At 38.3% G+C, this 23,408-nt stretch overlaps 2 protein-coding genes across 5 annotated transcripts in view; one reads left to right on the top strand and one right to left on the bottom strand.

Annotated features, from left to right (window-relative positions):
- Nucleotides 1-10,008, top strand: part of blnk (B cell linker) — a 25,902-nt gene extending 15,894 nt beyond the window's left edge. For all 4 annotated transcript variants that reach the window (XM_049007989.1, XM_049007990.1, XM_049007991.1 and 1 more), the window contains 16 exons: nucleotides 813-879; nucleotides 1,088-1,162; nucleotides 1,403-1,428; nucleotides 3,520-3,548; nucleotides 4,683-4,721; nucleotides 5,109-5,139; nucleotides 5,329-5,374; nucleotides 5,909-6,008; nucleotides 6,121-6,148; nucleotides 6,234-6,264; nucleotides 6,459-6,525; nucleotides 7,159-7,190; nucleotides 7,315-7,376; nucleotides 7,957-8,040; nucleotides 8,572-8,727; nucleotides 9,118-10,008. In XM_049007989.1, the coding sequence (XP_048863946.1) occupies nucleotides 813-879; nucleotides 1,088-1,162; nucleotides 1,403-1,428; nucleotides 3,520-3,548; nucleotides 4,683-4,721; nucleotides 5,109-5,139; nucleotides 5,329-5,374; nucleotides 5,909-6,008; nucleotides 6,121-6,148; nucleotides 6,234-6,264; nucleotides 6,459-6,525; nucleotides 7,159-7,190; nucleotides 7,315-7,376; nucleotides 7,957-8,040; nucleotides 8,572-8,727; nucleotides 9,118-9,234 (990 nt within the window). In that variant the 3' untranslated portion in view covers nucleotides 9,235-10,008. The remainder of the gene's footprint in view (nucleotides 1-812; nucleotides 880-1,087; nucleotides 1,163-1,402; nucleotides 1,429-3,519; nucleotides 3,549-4,682; nucleotides 4,722-5,108; nucleotides 5,140-5,328; nucleotides 5,375-5,908; nucleotides 6,009-6,120; nucleotides 6,149-6,233; nucleotides 6,265-6,458; nucleotides 6,526-7,158; nucleotides 7,191-7,314; nucleotides 7,377-7,956; nucleotides 8,041-8,571; nucleotides 8,728-9,117) is intronic.
- LOC125738738 (zinc finger protein 518A) lies at nucleotides 9,810-20,032 on the bottom strand. Its single transcript, XM_049007988.1, has 2 exons — nucleotides 19,893-20,032; nucleotides 9,810-16,042 (listed from the first exon to the last, which is right to left on the bottom strand). The coding sequence occupies exon 2, from the start codon at nucleotides 16,022-16,024 to the stop codon at nucleotides 11,828-11,830; it is 4,197 nt and encodes a 1,398-aa protein (XP_048863945.1). The 5' UTR covers nucleotides 16,025-16,042; nucleotides 19,893-20,032; the 3' UTR covers nucleotides 9,810-11,827.
- Between the last annotated feature and the right edge of the window lie 3,376 nt (nucleotides 20,033-23,408).

The following is a 23,408-nucleotide window of genomic DNA, read 5'->3' on the forward strand; positions in this document are numbered from 1 at the left end:
ATGCAGGGTCACTGAGAATTTCAGGAAGTAATTGGGTGACTAATGTTGCTACTTTCTAGGTAAAGTGGCAACTGAAATTTCCTCCCATATGAAATTAGCTAAACTACATGCTTGGTTTTGCACTTCTTTCACATTTGGTGAATTAATTTTGTATTGATCTTCAAAATACTATATACAGAATATAAATATTAACAAAAAAATATAAATAGATATTAAATAAGTTTCATTTGTATCATTGCTACAAATAACTACAGAACTATTTATAATATAATTGAATATAAACAGTTTTATCATAATAATGTAACTGTATTTAATAAAACATGCTACCTGAATTAACATTATTTGGTTCTAGATATCCTTGCCGTTGATTTGTGTGGGGTGAAGAAGTCTTTGCTAATAACATGTTTTATAAGCCCAAGAATTAGAGCGCTGTGCTAAAACATTTATTTCAAGTAGTAATAAACTGAAACCCAAATTATAACTCTAAATTTGGCACTCTGAGTTAAGCTGTTCTGACTTAAAAAGAGGCAAGTTCTAGTCATGAATTTCAAATTTAAATTAAAATCCAATGCAATAAAAACACTATACCTGAACTTTGCCATAATTCCATTTCATGGAGTTTCGCAAAGAAATCATGATTTACACAGCAATATTTACAAAACCATACATAAGTTGAAAAACAATCTGATATACATACATTAACACATTTACCGAAATAAAATGTACCTCGTTCAGCAGCTTTAATTTGTTTACCCCTGAGAATGTACGCATGCAACTAAACACAGTTAAAGAAAAAGTGTTTGTCATTCCAGGAGGACTATATTAAACCAGAGGATGAAGATGATAATTACATTGATCCAACAGCAAATGCTGTTTCAGGTGAGAGACTGGGTGGGTAAAGGAAAGCTAAGAAGAGCTCAGTTCATGTCAGAGAAACTGAGAAATGTAGAGTGATTTCCATCTGTGCAATGCTAACATCTCCCTTCAGGTACGTGTATTTTAAGAATGAAAAATTGCACCTTACTTCACCGTTAAGCAAGTGAAAATGAATTAGAAACAGGCATTAAATGCACTGTCCTCCCTGCAGACACCCGTGGAACTAAAGCAAAGGAACAAAACCACTCAGTCATCACTGAAGCAGGTGAACGGTCACACAGCCCAGGTCTGTGTAACTCAATAACAGTCTGTATAGCCTCTGTTACTGGTCAGCAATAAATTACCCAGCATCCGATATGAAACTGCGAATGTCTGTTGTCAAGGAAATACAGAAGCATATTTTAGAGATTCACTAACATAAAATCTAATCAGAAATGATAATAATGTTCCACAGATTAATGAGACCATACACATTTGCAAAGCCAGATCTTTTACTGTCTTTCTTTTTCATTATTCAATTCTACAGATGTGTATGAAGTACCGGATGTGGAGGTGGGTTTCCCAGTTGGATTTTATGATCCATTTTAAACTACAGACAGATGATATAAAACTATATGACATGAGTGCAATAATAATGCAATAAACACAAAAAAATATACATTAATATATAAACAAACAAATTGTAGTGTAGAGCTGCTGATTATTTTATGTATGGTTTTTCTTAACCTGTTCATTGACTGTGTAGACAATGGCACAGAATACTGTCCAATATAGTTTGGGCCTGTAGGGAGGCATAATCCAGTCTTGTGCTGTGATTCGGAGCTTGGAATGACATCACACCCAAGTTAACCGCCTTCAAGTACAAAGCCGGAAAACCATTTAACTAAACCAGTTCTAGCCAGGTTGATTGTTGGCCATTGTTAGCAATACTGTTTGATGACAATGCATTATGTGATATGTTGCGCATACGAAAACGGTAGCAACATTCCCCCAGATAGAGGTTGAACAGTACTTTGTGTGTGACCGATTTAATGACACGCAAATAAGACAGAAATGCAAATAAACAGAACATAACTACAGCTATCGTTTCTGTTGATGATGGGTGCAGCCATCTTGAATTCTGAGGTCGGTCTTACAGAAGTTCCTCCGACTTTCCGAGTCAGAAATCCACCTTCAGGGGGCATTCCCGTTGAAATTTCAAATGGAAGGCAGCATAATAGCCACTACTAAAAAGTGAAGAGGGTTCAGGTCATCCTTGACAAAAGGCCTGAGCTGTTAGCAGACTTTCAAGGGTTTTTATGATATATGATGTCAAAGCTAATCCTTATAGACATTGAGCAGACTGTACAATGCAGAAAGTCTTCCGCAGGTCCAAGCTCAAATAATGGGTTCTGGCACTATTAAATAGCTCATGGGTTATAGCTTACCTAGTTCGGTCTATATATTGTCCACAATGATACATGTTCTTTGGTAATGAGCAGGGCTTGAGGTTCCAAGGTAAAGGTATGTTGTCTGACAGGTAGAAGGAGGGAGATGGGGCTGGTTTACATTTACTGCCAATGTACCACAGTCACAGAGCGCATAGACCACGTTTGAGGTCTATGTCGGTCACTCCAGCTTAACCAGGACTGGTTCCTTATTTCACTAAGTTTGTTTTTAACTTTGTCTTTACACCCTTAATTGCCTCCTTATGTCCAGACCTGAACTCCCTCTTCTTTCTCGGTGCGTCACAAATCTGATCCTAGTGTATGTCCTCTAATACTAACCATACACTAGAAGACTTTGAAAAGCCTCTGAAAAAAAACTTTTAAAGACTGAAGTCTGACACCCTCTCACTTATAAAGACTATGAGTGACTATGAGTTTGCAAAGACTGGAGATCTTGCAGGTCACTAGTTACAAGATAGCAACTAGATTCCTTTGAGATTGTTTCCCATCACGCTCCTGATAGAAATTTACAGGAATAGAAAAAGCATTGAACAATTAAGCAGATACAGTAGCAGCTTTGGGCCACAGCTGCTTTTGCGTGTGCAGTGGTTTGCGGTAATAAAACAGTGAAAGATAGAAAAGATACTGCAGAATACGGACACAACCTTGGCTGCGGGAGTAAATGTAATTTTATACATTACGCATTTCATTATTTTGTGTTATATTTCTATGTTATTAGAGTGGTTGAATTTTGCAGAAATTTTTATAGTGCAGTGATTTGTATCCACTTTACTGCTTCCTGTTTGGTGCTCGGAGGTAGTTGACAATATCTATGCTACTATTTGCATGAGTCAAGACCAAAGAACTATGAAAATATTAAACACGTATGATTTTATTGGAATGTCAAGACGTGAAAAAGAGTGACTTAGACAGCCATCCGTACCGTGTTACACCATGGTAAACGATTGTGATGACAGGAGCGTGTCACAACTTTAGGGAAACCCTCATGATTTAATGCTGATATTGGAAATTTGACTGTGACAGTGAAACCCTTTGAAATGTCATTGGGTTTAAGCCCAGCATCAGCTGTCAATCACATAGCATGTCGCCCATCATTCTAATAGGTACAATAGTCATTGCAGGTCATTACTGTGTAATTGTAATATCACCTGTTCTGTTTTGTAATATTATACCTGTTTTTTTTTTTTTTTTGGAGGAAAAGGAAATGTGCACATTAAAGAGCAGGTCAGTATTAATTGAATTAATGCAATGAGTAATATTTAATACATGTTATAGTAGATTGACAATATGGGTAACTATAGATTACATATGGACAATTCAAAAGGATGAATGTACAACATTGCCATTGACAAAAGGTAAATTATAAAAGTAAAGCTGGGCAATTCTAGTCTAATCGAAATAATGTCTTTGGTCACCTGACTGGGATAAATGGTGGATAATGGATGGATGGCTGGATAAACAGTTCCTGATTAATATCTGAAGCATCAGGTGATATACAGTAACTTTATATTTCATCGGTTCAGACTGAGCTAAACCCCACACACTCTGTAATTTTGATGTGTATGCCTACTGTAAAATCTATTAGTATGTTTGCCATGATTTTCTGGTGCAGTAAACTGTTGACAGACATACAGTCTACATAGAAGCTTAGCAGTGGTGAAGAATGGAGGAAGGATTTGATTTAATCTGTCCTCGTACTGAACGGGTGATAACCAGTTGCCCTCTATTCTGGACCCCTAGTCAGTTTAGCTCAGAAAATGGGGTAACTGTGTCTTGTATTGTATAAAGAAAGTAATTTGCAAGGAATGTATCAGAGGATCGTGGCTTTCACTGCAACCAGGCTAGCATGTGGGGATTGCAGATAAAGGGTTTAATCAGGATTAAAAAGGGTGCTTTAAAATTGGGGAAATGTATTAACTGTCCTTGGATACACAAAAATGGATTTAAATTTTAAGCATGAAGTAATCAGGAAAACAGTTATCTTGCTTTGGTTAATGATAACCATTTATTTACTATTTGATAGTAAGCTTCTTTATATGTAAATTAAAGTTATGTGCATTGTAGAAATACATTTCATTGTCTGTTGTGCATAAACAATTAATTAATATTAATTAATTAATTACTATTCCAGTTGTATTCCTGTGTTACATGAGTTGCTTGAGTTCTTCAGATTTTTAGGGTATATGCAATTCGATTGAACATCACTTTAGAAACCATTCATTCCCCTAATTAATTAATTACGTCAAATAATTATATATTCTGTAAACAATTTTATTTACAACAGTAAAGATAAAATAGGAACAATGTACCATTCACCATTTCACAATAGTGTATTTTTTTCCCTTTTCAATAACTAAGAATCCATACTGCAAGTGTGCCACCTGTGGCCAGCCCGAGGTATGACAGGCTTCGCAATGTCTCAATTACCGAGTCATTTCCTAGTCCTAGCAAACACATTGCTGTGACAATTTATATTGAACATTAAATCTTTATATTGTATTTAATTTTTTATTTTTAGACATATATCAGTTACAATTCTATTGTGGATAAAGGCTGTATGTAGGTTATGTTTTTGCATAATTTGCTAGTGTTGTGTTTCAGATGAGACTTTGTATGTCCAGTACATATAATGGCTTAATTTAGACATAATTTGAATAATTGGAGTATGTATAATATATTTTGACCTGATGTAATAGATGTGTAAACATTTGACTCTGAATTTCATTAGGAAACTGAAAAACCCTTTCTAACATTAAACAATTGTTCCCCACTTTCTCCCTCAAGAATGCATTCAAAGAACAAACCCACAAGTCCAGTAAGTGAAAGAGATACACTTCTGTTCAACATATGAGCAAGTCTGTTCGAAACACATTGTGAAATCAGAGTATTGAATATTATGTACATTTGATCTGCTTACAATTTTTAAATACTTGTGGTTTTTAACCACCCCTAATCACACCCTGCCATTGCAAATGTTATTTGTAATGTGCCGTTTTTCCCTCAGGAACCTTTGGAGGAAGACGAATATGAAGTCTGTGACACAGATGAACGTATGTTGATATAAATACAGAATGACACTACGCCCACCTTTGTGGCCTTAATAGTACTATTTGCACACAATTGCCTGATAGGACAGTACACAAAGTGAAGTGTTAATGGCTGAAAGTCTTGCAATTTAAATGGATTTAAGTTCAACATTATTATTAATAACGACAATAAGAAGAATTACATACATTTATTACATACGCCCAGAACTAATCAGTTGATTAATAAGTGTGATAATAAAGCGACAGTGGTTTGAGACAGGGGCTCCCCATTCTGGTTTAGTAGTATATTTATTGTATTTTTGTCTGTATAACTATGTCTGTCTGTTCTTTTGTCTGCACCATTCATACCAAGCATGTTTGTGCTTCACGAAAAAAACTTGATTTTGATTCCGATTCTGATTCCATCACTGCCCCCCCCCTCCATTGAGTTGAATTAGTTTGATTAGCAAAAGCAGCTGGTTGTAGAATCATATCTTCAAGTGCGCAGCTTTGATAAGATCAATGTATTTTTCCTGTCTGAAATCCTGTAATTTATAGGTGATACAGAAACGAATTCCTCACCGCGTGATCATTTTCTGAAGCAGGACAAGCCTATTTTGACATCACTCAAAGCTCCAATTCCACGGCCCAGGGAACGGTCAGTGACATCTTGTTCTGTGATATTCTCATATTCTCTGTGAATTAATTAGATTATCAGATAATAAAGTGATAAACTTCTCAGTTCAATCTTCCATCTTTTTTTTTCACAGAAAGAAACCAAATATCCCACTCAAGCCGGTAGTATTGATGTCTGCTCAATACCACTATAAATTAATTTGTACACTAAATATGATAAATTAATATCTTTTTTGTCTTTTGGCAGAAATTACTAACATCTGATGCAGAGAGTGAAGGTAAAAATAGAATTTCTGATTATAGCAAACATTTATAAACTCCAGTCCTTCTGCAAATGGTTAAACATACGTCAGTTTCACATCTTGCATGGTAGCCTACCTTCTTTGAACATACACAACTTGTACATATTGTTTGAATGTGTTTACCCAGATAAATTATGTGATGTGTTCCATCATATGTTGCTAACCCATAGCCAGATCCGTGGTGAATGTCCAGCCCTCCATGGCTGCATCTCCTTCATCTAACTTCTCACTAAAAAGGTAATTTGCTGAACGCGTGTCATATCCTCCAGATTCATCTTTGTCCTCTGTGAAGGACATTATGTTATTGCTCATATCACATTAGCTATACATGCCACTCTGTTAGGTGCCATTATTCTTAAAAGATGACAGTTAAGTCTTTAAGATGGCATCACATGTGGAGGTGTGACTTTTCCAATTTCCTCTTCCTGCCAAACCAAAAATCAGTGTTTTTTTTTAAAAAAAGCTTTGTCACTGTTTATATTAGCGTTCATCCTGTCTTCAGAAGCAGTACCATCAACCTGTCTGCCATCACCTAGCTACCATACGCAATTAGAATGTTTAAATTTGGACTATAAATTAGGATATTGCCATTGTGTTCATTTGACTCTGCCGGTCCCCAGGAGGATGGGCTCCAAAGGTTTCATCCTTCGAGGAGTTTTTCCTTGCCACTAACTCCTCTGGCTTGCTCACGGGGGGCTTTATGCAGGGATAAAGTAAAGTGCTTTGAGACAATGTAATGTTGTGAAAATGTGCTATACAAATAAAATTAAATTTAACTTAACTAAATTGAATTGAACTGAATCGAATCAGATCTTGGCCTTAACACAAGTAATGGTCAGAATCCACTGGCTAAACCCTTTCTTTCCATAGGTCTGGCTTATCGCAAGAGAGTACCTCCCACAGTAAGTAAAGTGACTAAACCCAGATGCAGTGTGACCTGTTTCGTGACTTCTGCACTGTAGTTGGTCGCTACATATTTGCACTGACTTTCAAATTAGTTTGAGTCCCATGTTTCCTCTGCATCAGCATTCTTTGTAAACAGAGGGAACAAGCCCCTGCCCCAAGGAAGGTCCAGCACAGAGGAAAAGGTGAGCTTTGCAACCCTCCTATGGCTTCGGTGTTGTACCTTTACTCAACAGTCGTACTTCACCTTGGTAAAAGGTCATAGCAAGCATTGTTGCATCAGCTATATCTTTACTATGGTGATGCCACTTTACCGCCTGCTCTACCGGCTCAGCCCAGATAATAACAATGAGACTTCAATCACTCCTTTGGCTTTATTCTCAATGTCTGCCTTATTTAATTGAAAGTTGAAAGTGAAACTGACTGAAAATGTAACACAATAAAACGCACGTGTCATTGGAATGTAGTTATTTATGTACCAACCAGTGGTGCAGCATGCAAGCTGTTTGAGTACCATTTTGGTTTTCTATGGTTCTTTTAACACTGTCTGCATTTACACATTTCCATGGCATATACTACTAACAAATGCATTCAGTTTTGCATAGTTCTTACTTGAATATGATACGCTCATACAAATCCACATAAGAAGAGTTACCATTTCATGATGAGAAACATTGAATGCATAGCCACAATATGAAAATTTCACAGCTTTATTATGACACAGACAGTACACAGGCATGGTAAAAGTGAGCTTTGTCATCTCAGGATGCAGGTGTCTACCAGAAAGCCTGGTATGCAGGAGCATGCGATCGCAAAACAGCAGAAGACGCATTGACGCACACAAATAAGGTAAAGGTGGTTCAGTCTAATAATAATTATATTATTAATTTATATGCATAAAAAGAAAAGGTACAAGACTGGATTCTGAGGACATCTATAACTACAAGGTCATTAGGTAACCTTTTACTCGAGGGGGCACAAATAGCTTAGTTAATCAGTTACTACTCAAGAACAAATCATTTTGCAGCAGAACTAATATACTGTAGTTCCTGCATTAAATACATGAACCGTCATGATTCATTAATGGTGGACAATCGTGGGATCAGTACGTAACCAACACTTTGTTACTAGTTAATTAATGCATTAAGTAAGCATGTACTACTACATCATTTGTGCCCCTTCAAGTAAAGTGTTAATGGTTGTCACAACTGAACGAATTCCTGCATTTAGGTGATTCTTCTAGTTTTATATGCGTATGCCAGAAATGTTTTGAAGATTTGTAGTCAAATATGTGAACTGGGACATGACATTGTGGATTCAGATTTTCCGTAATATCACTGTTCAAATCTGAGTTGTAATGACATGATATTGTCATTCCAGGACGGGTGCTTCCTAGTGAGAAAGAGTTCTGGTCAGGATGCTCAGCAGCCATACACTCTGGTAGTATTCTATAAACGGAGAGTCTACAATATCCCAGTACGATTTATACAGTCTACACAGCACTATGCTCTAGGAAGAGAAAAGAAAGGAGAGGAGGTAAGAAGATCAATCAAATTTACTGAATTTACATGAAGGACTTTTGGGAGATGCTGTTAATATCTGTTGAGACAAATGTCATAACTAGTGTGACTCCCTTTCGCTTGATAAATTGTATCTCAAAACATCCTGGCTACTAAATGTGGCTAAACTTCTTCAGATGTGTCAAGCAGCAGAGAAATCACACAAATACGTGAAGAACACAGATTTAATTAAACAGAACACGAGAATGGCAAATTCAAACATAGCATATTTACAGTTTATAGTTCTCTAAAGTATTCGGGGAAAAAAATAATATTTGTATCGAAAGCAGAAATAATAGGAATTGACTCTGGGTTTTTACATTACAATGAAAAAAATGACCCTGTTCTCTCTGTCTTCCGCTGCCAGCGCTTCAGCAGTGTCAGCAGCATCATTGAAAACCACCAGAAGAACGCACTAGTTCTGATTGACAGCCAAAGTAACACCAAGGACAGCACCAAGCTCTGCTATGCTGTGAAACCCTGATAAAGCAGAGGCCCTGATTACTGGACATCAAGTGCTTAAGTGAAATAAGTACTGTGGAAGTTTTTAAACCCAGAAAAGTCTATACACTGCGACACAAAAAAAACAGGCACATGTCTAATATCTTAAATTCTGGAAAAATACGGAGAATAAATTAGGTGCTGAAACATCAATGAGACAACATCCTTGGTCTTGCACATCGGTCGGCTCTGTTTCAGTTGGATCTCACTAAAAAGATATGTCTGTACATATGTAGAGGAATCATTTTGGAAGAAACTGTCATGCTGGTCCCTCATTAGCAAAAAATATTCAGACCTGCTCAATGTACAGGTGTACAGTTGTTATAAACTTTCCAAAGTTTGATAAAAAAATGCAGTTTTATATTTGGTTTGAGTACAAATGTCAAAATGAATGGGTTTCTGTATAAGTGAAGTGTACTACCTAGAAATAGTAGAATTTGAGATATGTGAAAAACAAACATATTCAAATAAATATAAGGCATACTTTGGCTTAGATTTACAAAACATAATATCTAAACAAGCAAAAACATTACAGAACAAAGACAACGGAAATATAGGTTGCCGTATTCTCAAAGTATTTACATTTATTACAAATCTGTTTAAACACATGAATGCCACCTGGGATTTATACAGTACAATATAGTGTCAATCTGTAACAGAGCTTTTCAGGCACTTTGTGTAGAAAAAATAGATTTATTTTCATACAGCTTTATGGAACCCATCACCCAGATGTAAAGAATAAAGTTACAAAGAGTGATTTCTTTTTCTTAAGCAACGAAAAATATAAATGTTATTTGGTTATCCAGTGCTCCGCTGTATAAAGGATGTCAGGTCATGTGACCAGACATAGTATTACTTAGTATTACTTCATTTACAGTCTGACATGTTTGGAGTGGCAATGCAATGCGCAAGTAATAAAGTAGCTTTACAGCTATGGAAATGACAACGAAAACAGAAGTCTCAGTCCCAAAATCCGCTATTTGAAATAACACTTCCAGTCGGCAATACTCCTGACTGAACGCTATTAATATGTTTTTAAAGAAATGAACATGACTTTGAAGGGAACCACATATTTACAGACATGCATAAGGAAACATGAGAAATATACTATGTATGGTGAAATACTGTTATTTTTTCAAGGGGAAAAAAGTTATATATAGGCTGTTCCTGCATTGAAGCTAAGAATCGGAGGGATTTTAATTTCAGATTTACAAAATTTATTAGGCATACCAAATACCACATGCCAAGTTATATACATTGATTTGTTGAACAAGTCAAAAAAGGTTCCGAAATATAAAAATGTGTTACATAATTATTCATTGTTCGAATTTCAGATCACCGGATGAAATCAAACTAATTGGAAAATGGGAATAAAACTGAGGGAGTCTGGTGAAGTTATGCATTAATATGAGACACATAGGCAACTGTCTTGCATGTGTTCAATATTTGCACACATTATTATGCTCCTGAATATCTTTTGCAGATACATATGATGAATGCTCATTTTAAATGCATGGTTTGACAAACGATTTGGGATAAATGACTATTACACTTTACTTAGGGATGACAGTTATAATTACTGGAGATAAGTAAAGCATCATCTGAATTAACTGTGGGGAATATAAAACAAAACATGAAACATTGTACTGCTGCAAAACGGACTGTAGAATGTAACAGCTTTTGAAAATTATTTCCACAGGAATCTTGTTACACATACTGGATATCTGCATTTCAAATATAGAGAACCTATTAGTATGAATATACCCGTAAACTCTGTTAGCTTGTTATGTTCAGAATTCCTGACAATATGCCAGAAATAAAAACTAAAGAATAATATACAACTATAATGCAATAATGCCGTTTTGACAAACTAAATGAAGTTTTACAGGGATTAAGAAAAAACTGAAAATAAACATGAATGAATCCCATGCTTCCCTGACAGAAAAGCTTTTGAAACATTAATGATTAAAGGTGAAAGAAAGAAATCACTCAATGTTACAAAGTTGGATTACTTATTCCAAGGGAAACAAAAAATAAAGTCACCTGAGTTCAACTGTATGTATATTATGCAGTTGTCACACAAGTAAAATGCTAAAATGCTACTGAAATTCTGAGCAAATATACGTTATCATTCATATTCGAAACCATCATTTGGCCAGTACAGAAACACTTCCATGTTTAACATCACTGTGCATGTCTTCATTTCTTCCAACTTTTATATACAATATGTGCAATGCATTCTTTTTCACATTTCAGTCCATTATATACATAAAACCCTTTACACGTTTGGTTTAACGTTGTACCAGACACACAAAAAGACCTTAGCATCATAAATTGAGAACCTAAAAAACTTTTTACTACTTTGATGAGAGAAATAAAAATATTTTTCATATCACAGGTTTCAACAGTGACAGTATTGGGATCATTTTAAGTGTCATTTTCAACAATATCAGATAATGTTAGGACTTCTAAAGCCTTTAGCAGAGTTACAGTCAATGGACTAGATGTATATATTTTCTAACTAATAATTTAGAACTTACATATAATGCTTTCCAACTACCCATAATGCAAATGGTTTAAAACAACTTGTTCCAGTCTCTGGTTGCTTCCATGAGATGTCGTTGACCATGGCCTATCCACTCCTCTTGGTTGTCAAATATTCGACCACAAAACCAGCAGCTGAATGATGATGACCGCTCAGTGGAGTCTGAGGTAGTATTCACAACCTGGTACTTATTCCTGCTGGTCTTTTTTAACTTCAGCTTTAAAATAAATCTTTCCCTCGCTGTATTCTCTCTGCGACTATGTCGACCATGAGAAGGGTTGTCGGGTACCGAGTGACTTCTTTTAAAAGGATTGCAGCTCAACTCGGATAGCGCATCTACAGTTCTTTGGGACAAAGCCACCTTCAGGACCTCTCCTTTGTACCTGCTGACTGTTCTCATGATGTTAGTCACCTCAGGGATGTCCACATCTGGGTGATTGAGTACTATAACAGGCTGGTTTCGTCGAGGACATTTAATGAGCTGTGAAGGACAGAAGGGGGACAGTCTCAATGTTCTCTCAACGTCCTTAGGTACTGGCTTCCAATTGACAGCATCAGGCAAAGAATCCTTCTCTTTATTTTTTTTGCTGGAGTGCCGCTTAGCTTTAGCCAAAGGTTCTGAAGGATCTTGAGTCTGAGATTTCCTCTTCTTCTTTCTTTTGGCCAACTGATGATTAGATCTTGGAGGAGGGAGCCGGACTCTCTTGAGTTTATTATTCAAGCCCTCACCGCCACTCTTTTCTCCAGTCTTACCTTGTATGGTAGCGGAAGAGAATTTCTGCAGCTGGGAAACAGTAATTGGTGCATGCATGGGGGCTTGCGATGATCCTGAGGTTTTTAATCCTGTGGAAACAGTCACATTGGATTGGTTTGATGACAGCAGAACATAAGGCGACTGCAAAGCACCAGCAGCCAGATAGATGGGCTGATTAGCGGCAGCGTGTGTTGGCACACTGCTATTCAGTTCTCCACTACCAAAAGGATGGCCCCCATCGGAGAGATTTTGAACTATCTTAAGAAAAACCCTGTTGCCTCCGCTGTCATTTGGATGGATTTGACTTGTGGGTTTTCCTTCTGGACTGTTCAGGGGTTTCCCCGTCTTAGCTGGAGACACATACCTAAGGATAAAAGCTTGGCGGCCAGCTTGTAAAATAGTAGCTTGGTCTTGAGAATTTACTGGTACTGCCAACATAGGCCTCATTGCTTGATTCTGGAGACTTTGGTTGGCAGCCTCCCCATTGGGCCTTGCAACAGCTGCCACTACAGGTAGTGGTCTCTGAACCAAGAAACATGTCGGTGCATTCACAGTCCGTTCTCGGGACAGAGACTGGGTTGGACTGGACAATATCAAAGGTCCTTTTAAAGGTGAACTGTTGACCAATAAATGGCTGGTACTGCTACTGGAACCCTCCTTTACACAATTAAGGGCTGGGTTTTCTTCCCCATCTTTAAGTAAACCACAACCTGTTTCCTTGCCACCCATAACCCGTGCAGCTTTCCCTATTCTGCCATTATTCAGAGTGAAAGCCAGTGCTGCTGTCGTCTTACTTGGTCTTTCAGTTCCAGGTTTCAAACAAGAAACATTAATCGGAGGAACAGAAGACCCTGAAATCATCTTAAATCCTGGACTGCTTTGTAGCTCAACAGGCACTGCGCAGTTATTTTCAGCAGTCTGAAGAAAAACCTGTTGCTTACCATCTTTTACATTAACAGGTTGTAGTATCCTCAAAGTTGTTGTAGCTTGTCTGAATACACCATTGGTCACAGCAGTGCCAATCCTCTCCTTCTCAAGCTGCTGACTAATAATAGCATCAGAATGTTCCTCCAGTATGCGTCCCAAGGCAGCAGCATTACATGAACTTCCTGGTACTTTCTGAATGCAGGAGCCATCAAGACCTTTTTCGGGGGCATGGTTTTGATGTTGGGTGGCAGAACTGAAATCGCCTATGTTCGTCTCTCTCTCTTCATTAAGATCAGTGTTACTGCCAAGAAGCAAAGACTGTTTTCCTTCCCGTTGAGAGGTGCTTTTGAGTGTTGCATCCGGCCTGCAAGCCAAACCTGGAAAGTTATTCAAACCATTCGACTCTTCTTCAACAGTGGCAATACATTCATCTACTTCAATTTCACTATCTGGCACTTTTTCCATCAAAGGATCAGAATTCAACAGAAGCTGTTCTGGAATTTCTTCATTGTGACAGTCCTGCTCACTAGCCATGGATGAGTCATCTGGTGTCCGGTTGCTATCAGCCAAAGACGCTATTTTAGAACTATTTGGCTCGGGCCCATCCGTCAGAATCTCTGAATAACTCTGATCTTCAATAGGTAGGGATAAATCAGAGGAAAAACTAGAGGTGTCCTTCGAGTAGTTGTGAAAACTGAAGACTTTTTCACTGGAAGAATTTAACCCAGAATTACTTTCACTGTCAATGGTAATATTTTCTTCACAATCAGTAGGTGAATGCATTTCTTCTAGAGCTATACATCTCTGTTCTTGTTGAGTAACAGTCGGTTTCAATGCATCAGTAAATGCTGTAAATGAGGTTGCACCTTTTATTTCACTGGCTTCCTCCACACTGGATTTTAAGAAATGGGACTTCTCATTGGCAGGGCCAATTTTGGCAGCAGGTGCAGAGGCTTCCAATAACGGGAACTGGTCATTGTTGTTTTTTGCCTCGGAAAATGTCAAAATTCTAGACTCATCTGTCTGTACAGGCTTGGAAGGCTGCTCATCACCCTTTTTCTGTACCACACAAGTGTCTTCGCTGTTTCTTCTGACAAGAGGGTCTAAGCCCACAAGTGCTGTGCTCTTACTGGAGTCCAAGTTGGAGGAATTCAGTTGGCTGCTGGTTTGTTCTACACCAAAAACTGCACAATCAGAACTGTTTTCTTCCGTCAGAAGTGTTTCTGATGTGTGCCTGTCCATTTCTTTCACTGCAGATGATGACAAACCCGTCTTAGGAGTAGCCTCCTGCTTTCCTGATGGAATAACTTTGAGGACTAAATGCTTTTTTCCATCCACCATCTTAAACCCCATAACTTTTGTAGTGCAATTTGGAGGGATTGAAATTTTATTTTTGACCATGAGCACAGTGAGCCCATTGCTACTGGGGTTCAAAAATCCAGCATTGGGTGTAACTGGATTCTCCAACTTAGGCTGTGACAAAGAAGGAATGGCTTGCGAAACAAACTGCTGTTCGGTCTTAAGGGCCTTAATCCATTTCTTACTCTCTTTCTCTGATGCAACAGTTCTCTCGAGGAATTGCTGAGTCTCCTCCAGAGTCTTTTCGGGATTGGAGAGTTTTCCGTATTCCTCCAGTAGACCACCTCCAGACAAGGCATGTAGCCTCTTAGACATCCATGTTTCCCTGGCTGGATTCTTTGTAAGCAGAAGCTTCAGTCCAGGTGATGAGTTCATTAGTGTTTTAGAGTTCTCTGCTTTTACTCGCCACTTGTTTTTTTTCTCCTTAGAGTGAGCAGAATTCATATGCCTAATGATGTAATCCTTTCGGGGAGCCCTGTAGTCACAGAACTGACAAGTGAATTTCCCAGAGTGCACCAAAAGATGTTTCTGAAACTCTCCACTTGTGTAACTCACATGCTTGCATTTTGGGCATTTGTACTGGATTTCGTTATGCCGATGTATGTGCTGCACAATTGTTCCTACATCCTTTGTGGAAAAATTGCATCTTTCACAGCGGTAGAGGCCATTCAGGCTGTGGTACATGCTGAAGTGTCGGGTGAGCTGCAACAGAGTGTACTGAACACTGTCATTGCAGATCTCACATCTAACAAAAGTGTCCCGGTGCCCTAACCGATGACGCTGAAGGTTGGAGAAATCTTGGGTGATATAACCACACAAATCACATGGAAAAGTAGGTAGGCTTCCCTGGTGAACTCCCTGAAAATGCTTGGATAGGTCATTAGGACTAAATGTTGTGTTGCCCTTGCATTCAGAACAGCTAAACCTGAGTATTTTGCCAGAGATGCTCGTCCCCTGCAGGTTCTGGGGTGCCTTAAGGGGTGGCTTCTTGAAGGATTTCCTGGCTGTCTGCACCTTGTTTCTCTCGTGGCTCTGAACTATTTTCCTCTGACCACGATCATAAACATCCTGCATCACTGGAAGCTGAACTGACACTGCCATTTGCAGTTGCTTCCTCGGGTTTTTCTCATCATTTTCTACATTACTGCCTTCAGGAGGGTCATCTTGGGTGGTGTGGTCTGCCTCCATGTTTAAATGTACAGATTTCTACAAAAGAGAAAAACACTCTGATTAATACTAATATTGCTAGATAATATAAAGCATGTTTAGTTGGTATACTTAAAACAGTAACATTTTTATTTTTGGCATATTTTCCAAACCAATTATACCACTGTGATTTTCCACACAGAATTTCATAGACCTAGCTGTCCAACAGAATTTATGGCAGAATGCAATATATAGAGTATAGATACTCAAAAATATATATTAACATTGGTAAACAAAAAAACACTTGGTTACACCATGACAATATATAAGCCACTGCTCATAAATCTACAGACTTCTGTAGAAGAAAAAATTTTTATCTACCATCTAGTACAGGGAATTGAAAGTGACCCCAAGATACAAATGATTACGATTAAAAATGAAACACTTATTATTTTGAGGAAAGACATGATGTGCACAAACCAGCCACTTTAAATCTAGAAAGTGCACCCAATGCCATGAACTGCCCATCTTAGATTTCCTTCATATTTTATGTAAATAATGTCACTGTATCCTACAACAAAAAAAATTGGCTTGTGCATAACATGGAACGTCAACATCACAATTAGGGATGGGCTAACATTGTTTCAGCTCCGATCAGATTCCGATGCACAACTGCAGATAAAGATTCTGATACAAGACTCTTCTTCCAAGAAAGTATATGCAAGTGGTAAATGCTTAAAATACTCCAAAATTTTTCTTCTGCTGACAACAGAGTCATTTACGTTTTGTTGCAATAGCAGCTTCTCGTGTATCACAAGCTGTAGCGAATGTGCAGAACAGCCGAAGCTAGCGACTCCCAAATCAACTTTTTTTCATATTACTCATGTTGTCTCGCACAGTTGCGCGCTCTTTGTTTAGTGGAACTTTCCACTAAATGCTTCTTCCACCTCTCAAAACTTCGTCTTTATAAAGATTGCAAATTGTGGTGCTACTAGTTGTTGTTAAAACCATAAAATCTCTCCAGATCATCACCTTATTCAATGTTCTTACACTCTTCCTACTGCAAAAGGTATGCACGTAAAGTCACAGCAGACAAATGTCAACGCGCTCACACCCACTGAGTGGCAAAAAAAAACTGAGTGGCAGCAATAGAATTTAATTCTGCAAAAAAACACATCTAAAATGGAAAAGAGCTGTCATGTGATTGATTGTACAAATTAATTTAGCAAGACTGCTGATAACTAAATAAGTAAGTATCGGACATGGATCGGTATACGGCCCATACCCGATCCGTGAAATAGGGATGGATCAGTTCCAAAACCAATCTCAATATTGGATTGGTGAAGCTCTAATAAGTCTTGGCCCATCATCTCTGCCATCTCAGCCTAAACGAAGCAAAATGATCTAGTAAAAGGATGTAGGCTGTGCAAAAAATAGCTTGATACCAGTAAATAATAATTATATTAGCATACACTACTTATTACTTTCGCAGTACTTCATTTAAGAGTACAAACCACATTCATCAGACAAGTATGGCATGAGATTCTTCAGAACTAACAGGTTACAGAAAAGGAATAATTGCATTTTGTGCCTAAAAATTGTCATACTTATAATATTTTAATGTCACGTTGCAAGCAAACAATTCTCTGGTTGCTGTCAAATTAAGCAAGACAGGTGATTAAGATTTGACCCTGATCAGGAAAATACAAAGACGTGTAATATATATTAGATAATATGCACGTAAAAGTATAGGAGGGAGAATGTGTTAACTCAGGAAAGTTTAACTGTAGTTAAACTGCCTATTACATGAAATTCAGTTCAATGGTTACAAGCAAAACACAATAATAAAGCAATAATGATTATGAATGTGACTAGTTATCTACACAGTAATCCTTACTGGTTTGCACAACCAACAAAAGCAAACATTCTACAGGTACTTATTTTAATCAGTGCATTTATGAAAAAATCTCCAGGAGTTGCTAGAACTTACATCAAGTCACCAAAACATTTACATCATGGTTTCCCAATTCAAGTCCTGGAGGGTCAGATTCCAGTAGAGTTAGCAGATTTCCGTGCTCAAACACAACCTAATCAGCTAATTAACAGTTTTAGTAGGTGTGTCTGAGCAGGGAAATCTGCAAACTGCATTACAAACTGGCCCTCTAGGACAGGAAGTGGTTAACCCTGATTTACATACTTAACCCTATAAGTTCCCCCCACATAAAATATCAGAGAGAGTTATTTTTATAACACACTATTTCACTTATTTAAAGCATATGTTTGTCAGCATAAAAAAAAGCATAAACAAGCATGGATTCCATTTGCACGTCAAGCAAATATCAACAGAAAGAGAAACTGGGGTCTAATTTTGCAGTGGTCTATAACATGTATAAAAAATATTAAAATAAAGTCACAAAGAATGTATTGTAGATTTACCCTCACCTAAGAAGTGTTACAGAAGTGTAAACAACAGATACAACATTCTATGGATTATTCCAAAGTCAAAGTAAACTAATGAAGCTCGTGTAAAATTATTCAGGCATGTACCTTGCTATCCCATGCTTGAAATATTCACCAGTAAACTTTTTTGCCAGCAATTAAAAGTCAAAATAGCACATATCACAAGCGAAATGTCAGTTTGTCAAGATCTATTTAACTTCTTTTAATAAATGCTGGTACAGTTAAATTCTATAACTGGTAAGAAAAATAACTGAAGAGTAACAGAAATATTAAGATTAGTAAATGCAACATGTTTTTACAAACATTTAAAAAAATGCATTATAACAATAGAAACTTGGTTATCTAATTAGACCAAAATGTTAAGTGAATGATACCCCAAAATATTAACACGAGGGCCTTATCATTGTAATCTTCAAGGGTTCAACAAAACACAAATCAGTACATTCTCCACGATGTATTCTGCCACAGGTGTGTCTTATAGATAATCATGTTCCATCCCATTTAACCTAACAGTCAGGTTTTGCTCCTCTCCTAATGAACAAAACAGAGTCATGGAAGCTCCACAGTTTACAGTGTTCATAAGTTTACAGCAGTCATCTTGATTTCCTGTTCCATTCAGGCTGCAACCAAAGGAGAAATCTGCAGAATAGTTGGGCTTGGTCATTATACCTGACTAAAATAATCATAATGTATTACCCTACAAATACATTACTGCACAGTGGAACAGCGGTATAATGCATCAATACTAACACTAGATACCTTCTTCCAGTGTATGTTTATAGGGGTATATGAGGAAGACTCAATAGCATTAACAGGTTCATAATAAAATCTGCTTTCAGTTGTAGAACCACTATAATCTCTACATGTACCCTATGTTCACTACTTTTCAAGGAAGTGTTTTCAATGGAATTCTCCACTTATACAGGGGGAAAATGGATCCTAAGCAAATACTACATAAAATCAACATTAAGCCAACTAGTTTTCTCAGTTGAAAAGAAAACAATTTACAGTGTGAAAACTGGCCCTGACCTCTCAGGTTGATACTCCCAGTTGACTTTTCAATAAAAAAAACCTAATGCATGCTACAACTTCAAAGCAACGCGGACGAATACATTATATCATGTAACAAGCGCGTTTATGCTTTAATCCGAGAACATACATCTACATAGTTCATCTCTCATGATTAAGCAATCGATTGAAAAATAGCGCTTCGTGTCCAAACTAACAAATAAACATTTGACTAGTAGAGATAGCCGGGCACTATTTTTGTTACAAATTTCAGATATCCAGACGCCCCCACCCACGCCTCAAATAAGTAAGTAATTATATATTTTAAAATACAAAATTATGTATCTATTCCAACGCAATATCATCTTTAGAATTTATATGAAATACTTTATTGATACTTCAGGTTGAACGATGTAAAACGAAAGACTTAAGCTGAATTTACCTTTCTTTCTCTTTAGCCTAGCAGGTCACTGACGGCGGCCATGACAGCTCCATCCGGGTATGTTCTGTGAGTTGTGTAGAGGGACGCTAAAGCGGATGAATATGGATTACCTGAAAGACTTTGCTTTGCGTTGTTTATTCTACGTGTTTTGCAATAATGCATATAGAATGTTTGGTGTTCGGTTCTTTGCAATATTCGAATCTGAAACCGAAACTCAGAATTTAATAAGAAACTCGGATCCAAGTCCCTGTGACTCTTCTATGTGTCTCTTCCTCCCAGATTGTATCAACACAGTTTATAACAGTAGTATTAGCCCACAGTAAAACGTCATACGATTTGCCCTTTTCTGACGGAGCTCAGAGACACGCCATTGTCCGCGGAAAAGCCGTTTCACCAGAACACATATGTTTCATTTTAGACGTTCTTAATGCGCTTAAAACATAGTTATTCAGTTAGTATAGTTAAAAGATGCATAAAAATAAGATCCACGAATTAATACGTATATGAACAATATAATCATTGTATTAACTGTTATGCACTGGCCATGCAAACACTGTTGAGGACATATTTCTGTTCATGATGACTTAACAATAAGAAAAAACTATAATACATGTTTTAATGCGAAAATGCTTTGTATCAGCACTGTAAGATACGTCATATTGCCGCGTTTCACCACTGTAAAACCATCTATTGGACATGTATATAATATAAATAAAACAATCCCTCATTAAATGTGTGTTCAGTCTGACGATGTTACAGGGTCCATGCGCTAGGAAATAGGTTTGAAATATTTTGTCAATTTGGTTAACTAATATTCTAATAACTAATATGTGTGTGTGTGTGTGTGTGTGTGTGTGTGTGTGTTCAATTATATTCGAGCAGGTTTGTGCATGTCATTCCAAAATTGTACATTTATGTGTAAAGGATGCATTTATTTATACATTTAATACCATCTTCCATTACATTTCTGTATTTCAAAAAAATTTATACAGTTCACTGAATTTATCAATTATAAATTACTGTAGTTATTTTTAGATTCCGACTCTGTAGAGTCCCACTGTGAAATTATATACATTGTCAAAAGACATTTTATGCTCTATATTCATCATCTAAAGTAAGCCAAGTTAAGGACTGTCAAAACCGTAAAGGAATAATACTGAGGTATGTTGATTGCAGAGATATTCGGAACCATAATGCCTGTATTTTATTAAAGTTCTTCTAGGCGTCAGTCACAGCTGGAAAGCCCCTTTGCACCGATGCTGTATTTCCACATTCTTTACCACAAATTTGTTCAAGCTCTTTATACTTTTAAGGATTTTTGACGGATAGTCAAGACTGAGCCACCCCAGTGTACCATTGAGTGTGTGATCATGCTGAGAGATTATTTATTTTCAGTCCATTTATCAGTCCCTGTATTTGTGACACTTCTGAGGAAAATCTTTCCAAATAGCATACTGGTGCTGTTGTCTGGAGGATATGTTTTGGGGCCTGCATATAGTTCAACTCTTGGCAGAATGTATCAGTTTGGTGTCTTCTGACTACAATGCATTTCTTTACGTTGAATTCAGGTGTTTCATTCAGTCCCATTGCCACAGGGATATAAAATTAAGCAACTAGCCATGCAATCAGGTTTACAAACATTTGTAATAGAATGGATCATTCTGAAAAGCTGAATTGGAAAGTGAATTCAAGCATGGTATTCCATAGGATGCAACATTTGCAATAAATCTTGCAATAAATAAATGAATTTTTTTCCCTGCTAGATATTCCATCATGAACTGTAAGTGGTGTTATTGCAAAGTGGAAGCGTTTTGGAGCAACAGAAACTCAACCACAAATGGCAAACCACATAATGTAACAGAGCGTGGTCTGAGGCACATAGTGTGTAAAAGTCTCCAATGGTCTGTTAACTCAGTAAATACAGAGATCCAAGCTTATTCTGGCATTAACAGTGCAAAAGCTGTGCACTGGGTGCTTCATGGAATGGGATTCCATGGCCGAACAGTTGCCTTCAAGACTCACATCATCAAGTGCAATGCCAAGCGTTGGATAGAGCCCAGAGATGGATGGGGTACCCTTCTGAGTCTAGGTTCCTCTCAAGGTTTCTTCCTGCTAGAGGGAGTTTTTCCTTGCCATTGTCGCCTCAGGCTTGCTTGGTGGGGTTCTGGCTGGTTAAATGTAAAGTGCTTTGTGACAATGACTGTTGTTAAAAGCGCTATATAAATAAAAATGAATTGAATTGAGTAGTGTACAGCACACCACCACTGGACTCTGGAGCAGTGGAAAATGTTCTGTGTAGTGACAAATCATGTTTTTCCTTCTAGCAGTCTGATGGACAAGTCTGGGTTTGGTGGATGCCAGGAGAACGTTACCTGCCTGACTGAATTGTGCTAGTTGTCCCCTAGTCCCTACTTTTCATTCAAACACGAGCTACCAGGGAGGCACTTGCAGCGATAACTTGCTGATAACCTGCTAACCAATATGCTGTAATATGAAGCCAATTAGCATGTCCCAGCATGCCTTGAGAGTAGCTGTAAACAGCCCTTGTTTGTGTAATTGTTAGTTCCTGCTATGTTCCCGATTCTTGTGTGTGCCCTTGCCTGTGTCTTGCGTGAACCCTGTCCGATCCTCACGTGGCTCTATTTATTTTATAAATTACCCACCATGTGTGTGCCTTACTGGCCTGTGTCTGACCTGTGTTGTTTGGTGCCTGCCTTAGTCCTATTAAGGACTTAGTATAAGGGCATTCTTTCCTCTGTAAAAAGAACCTCCTAGTCTCTTGCCACTGCTGCAATGTCTTGGTCTGCCAGATATCACACTGGTGTCAGAAGTGGAATGCCAGAAGTAGCCCCACTGGCGCTGCTGGGGCAGGCTCATCACAACATCACTAGGCAAGCCCACTCCAGCCTGGCGGACCTGAAGGCAGCTTTGAAGCAGCAGAATAGGAGAAGCAGTGGCAATTCTCTGGTGGGCAGGGCTCGAGACTGCGGTCGGTGAGATCTGAGGCTCATCTGCTGGTGCTGGGAAAGGAAAAGGCACCAGACACTGCCCAGGTGCCCATGCCAGAGCTTGCCAGCAGAGAAGCACAATGGAAAGAGAGATGTGCTGCCACATCCTTGCAAGAAGCCCTGGGTCCATGCAGCATGCCCTGAAGCCACTCCTGCCATACTGCCAGCTCCCTGTCCCAGACCGTGTCAGCAACTAGGGAAGGCAGGACCTCCTGGAGGATCTGCCTGCTCACTGGGTAGTGACATCTCACAACTTACCAGCTGCGTGGAGGCGTGTCACATACTCGAGGCTCAGCTGGCACAAGCTCGAGAACGAAGCAGCGGCAAAAGGGTCAGCAGGACCAGGAGCAGCTGTGCAAGGAACGGGTCAGCTGGGAGTGTGAGCGCGAGCACAAGAAGCATCTGGCTGAGCGTCTACTGCCAGTGGTCCCCAGCTGCACAGAACATCGGCTGTCCCCAGAGTGGGAGGAACAGCAACTGCCACCAGTCCTCGGTGACTTGCTGGAGG

The sequence above is a fragment of the Brienomyrus brachyistius genome, chromosome 3, assembly GCF_023856365.1.
Source record: "Brienomyrus brachyistius isolate T26 chromosome 3, BBRACH_0.4, whole genome shotgun sequence".
Classification (NCBI taxonomy): domain Eukaryota; kingdom Metazoa; phylum Chordata; class Actinopteri; order Osteoglossiformes; family Mormyridae; genus Brienomyrus; species Brienomyrus brachyistius.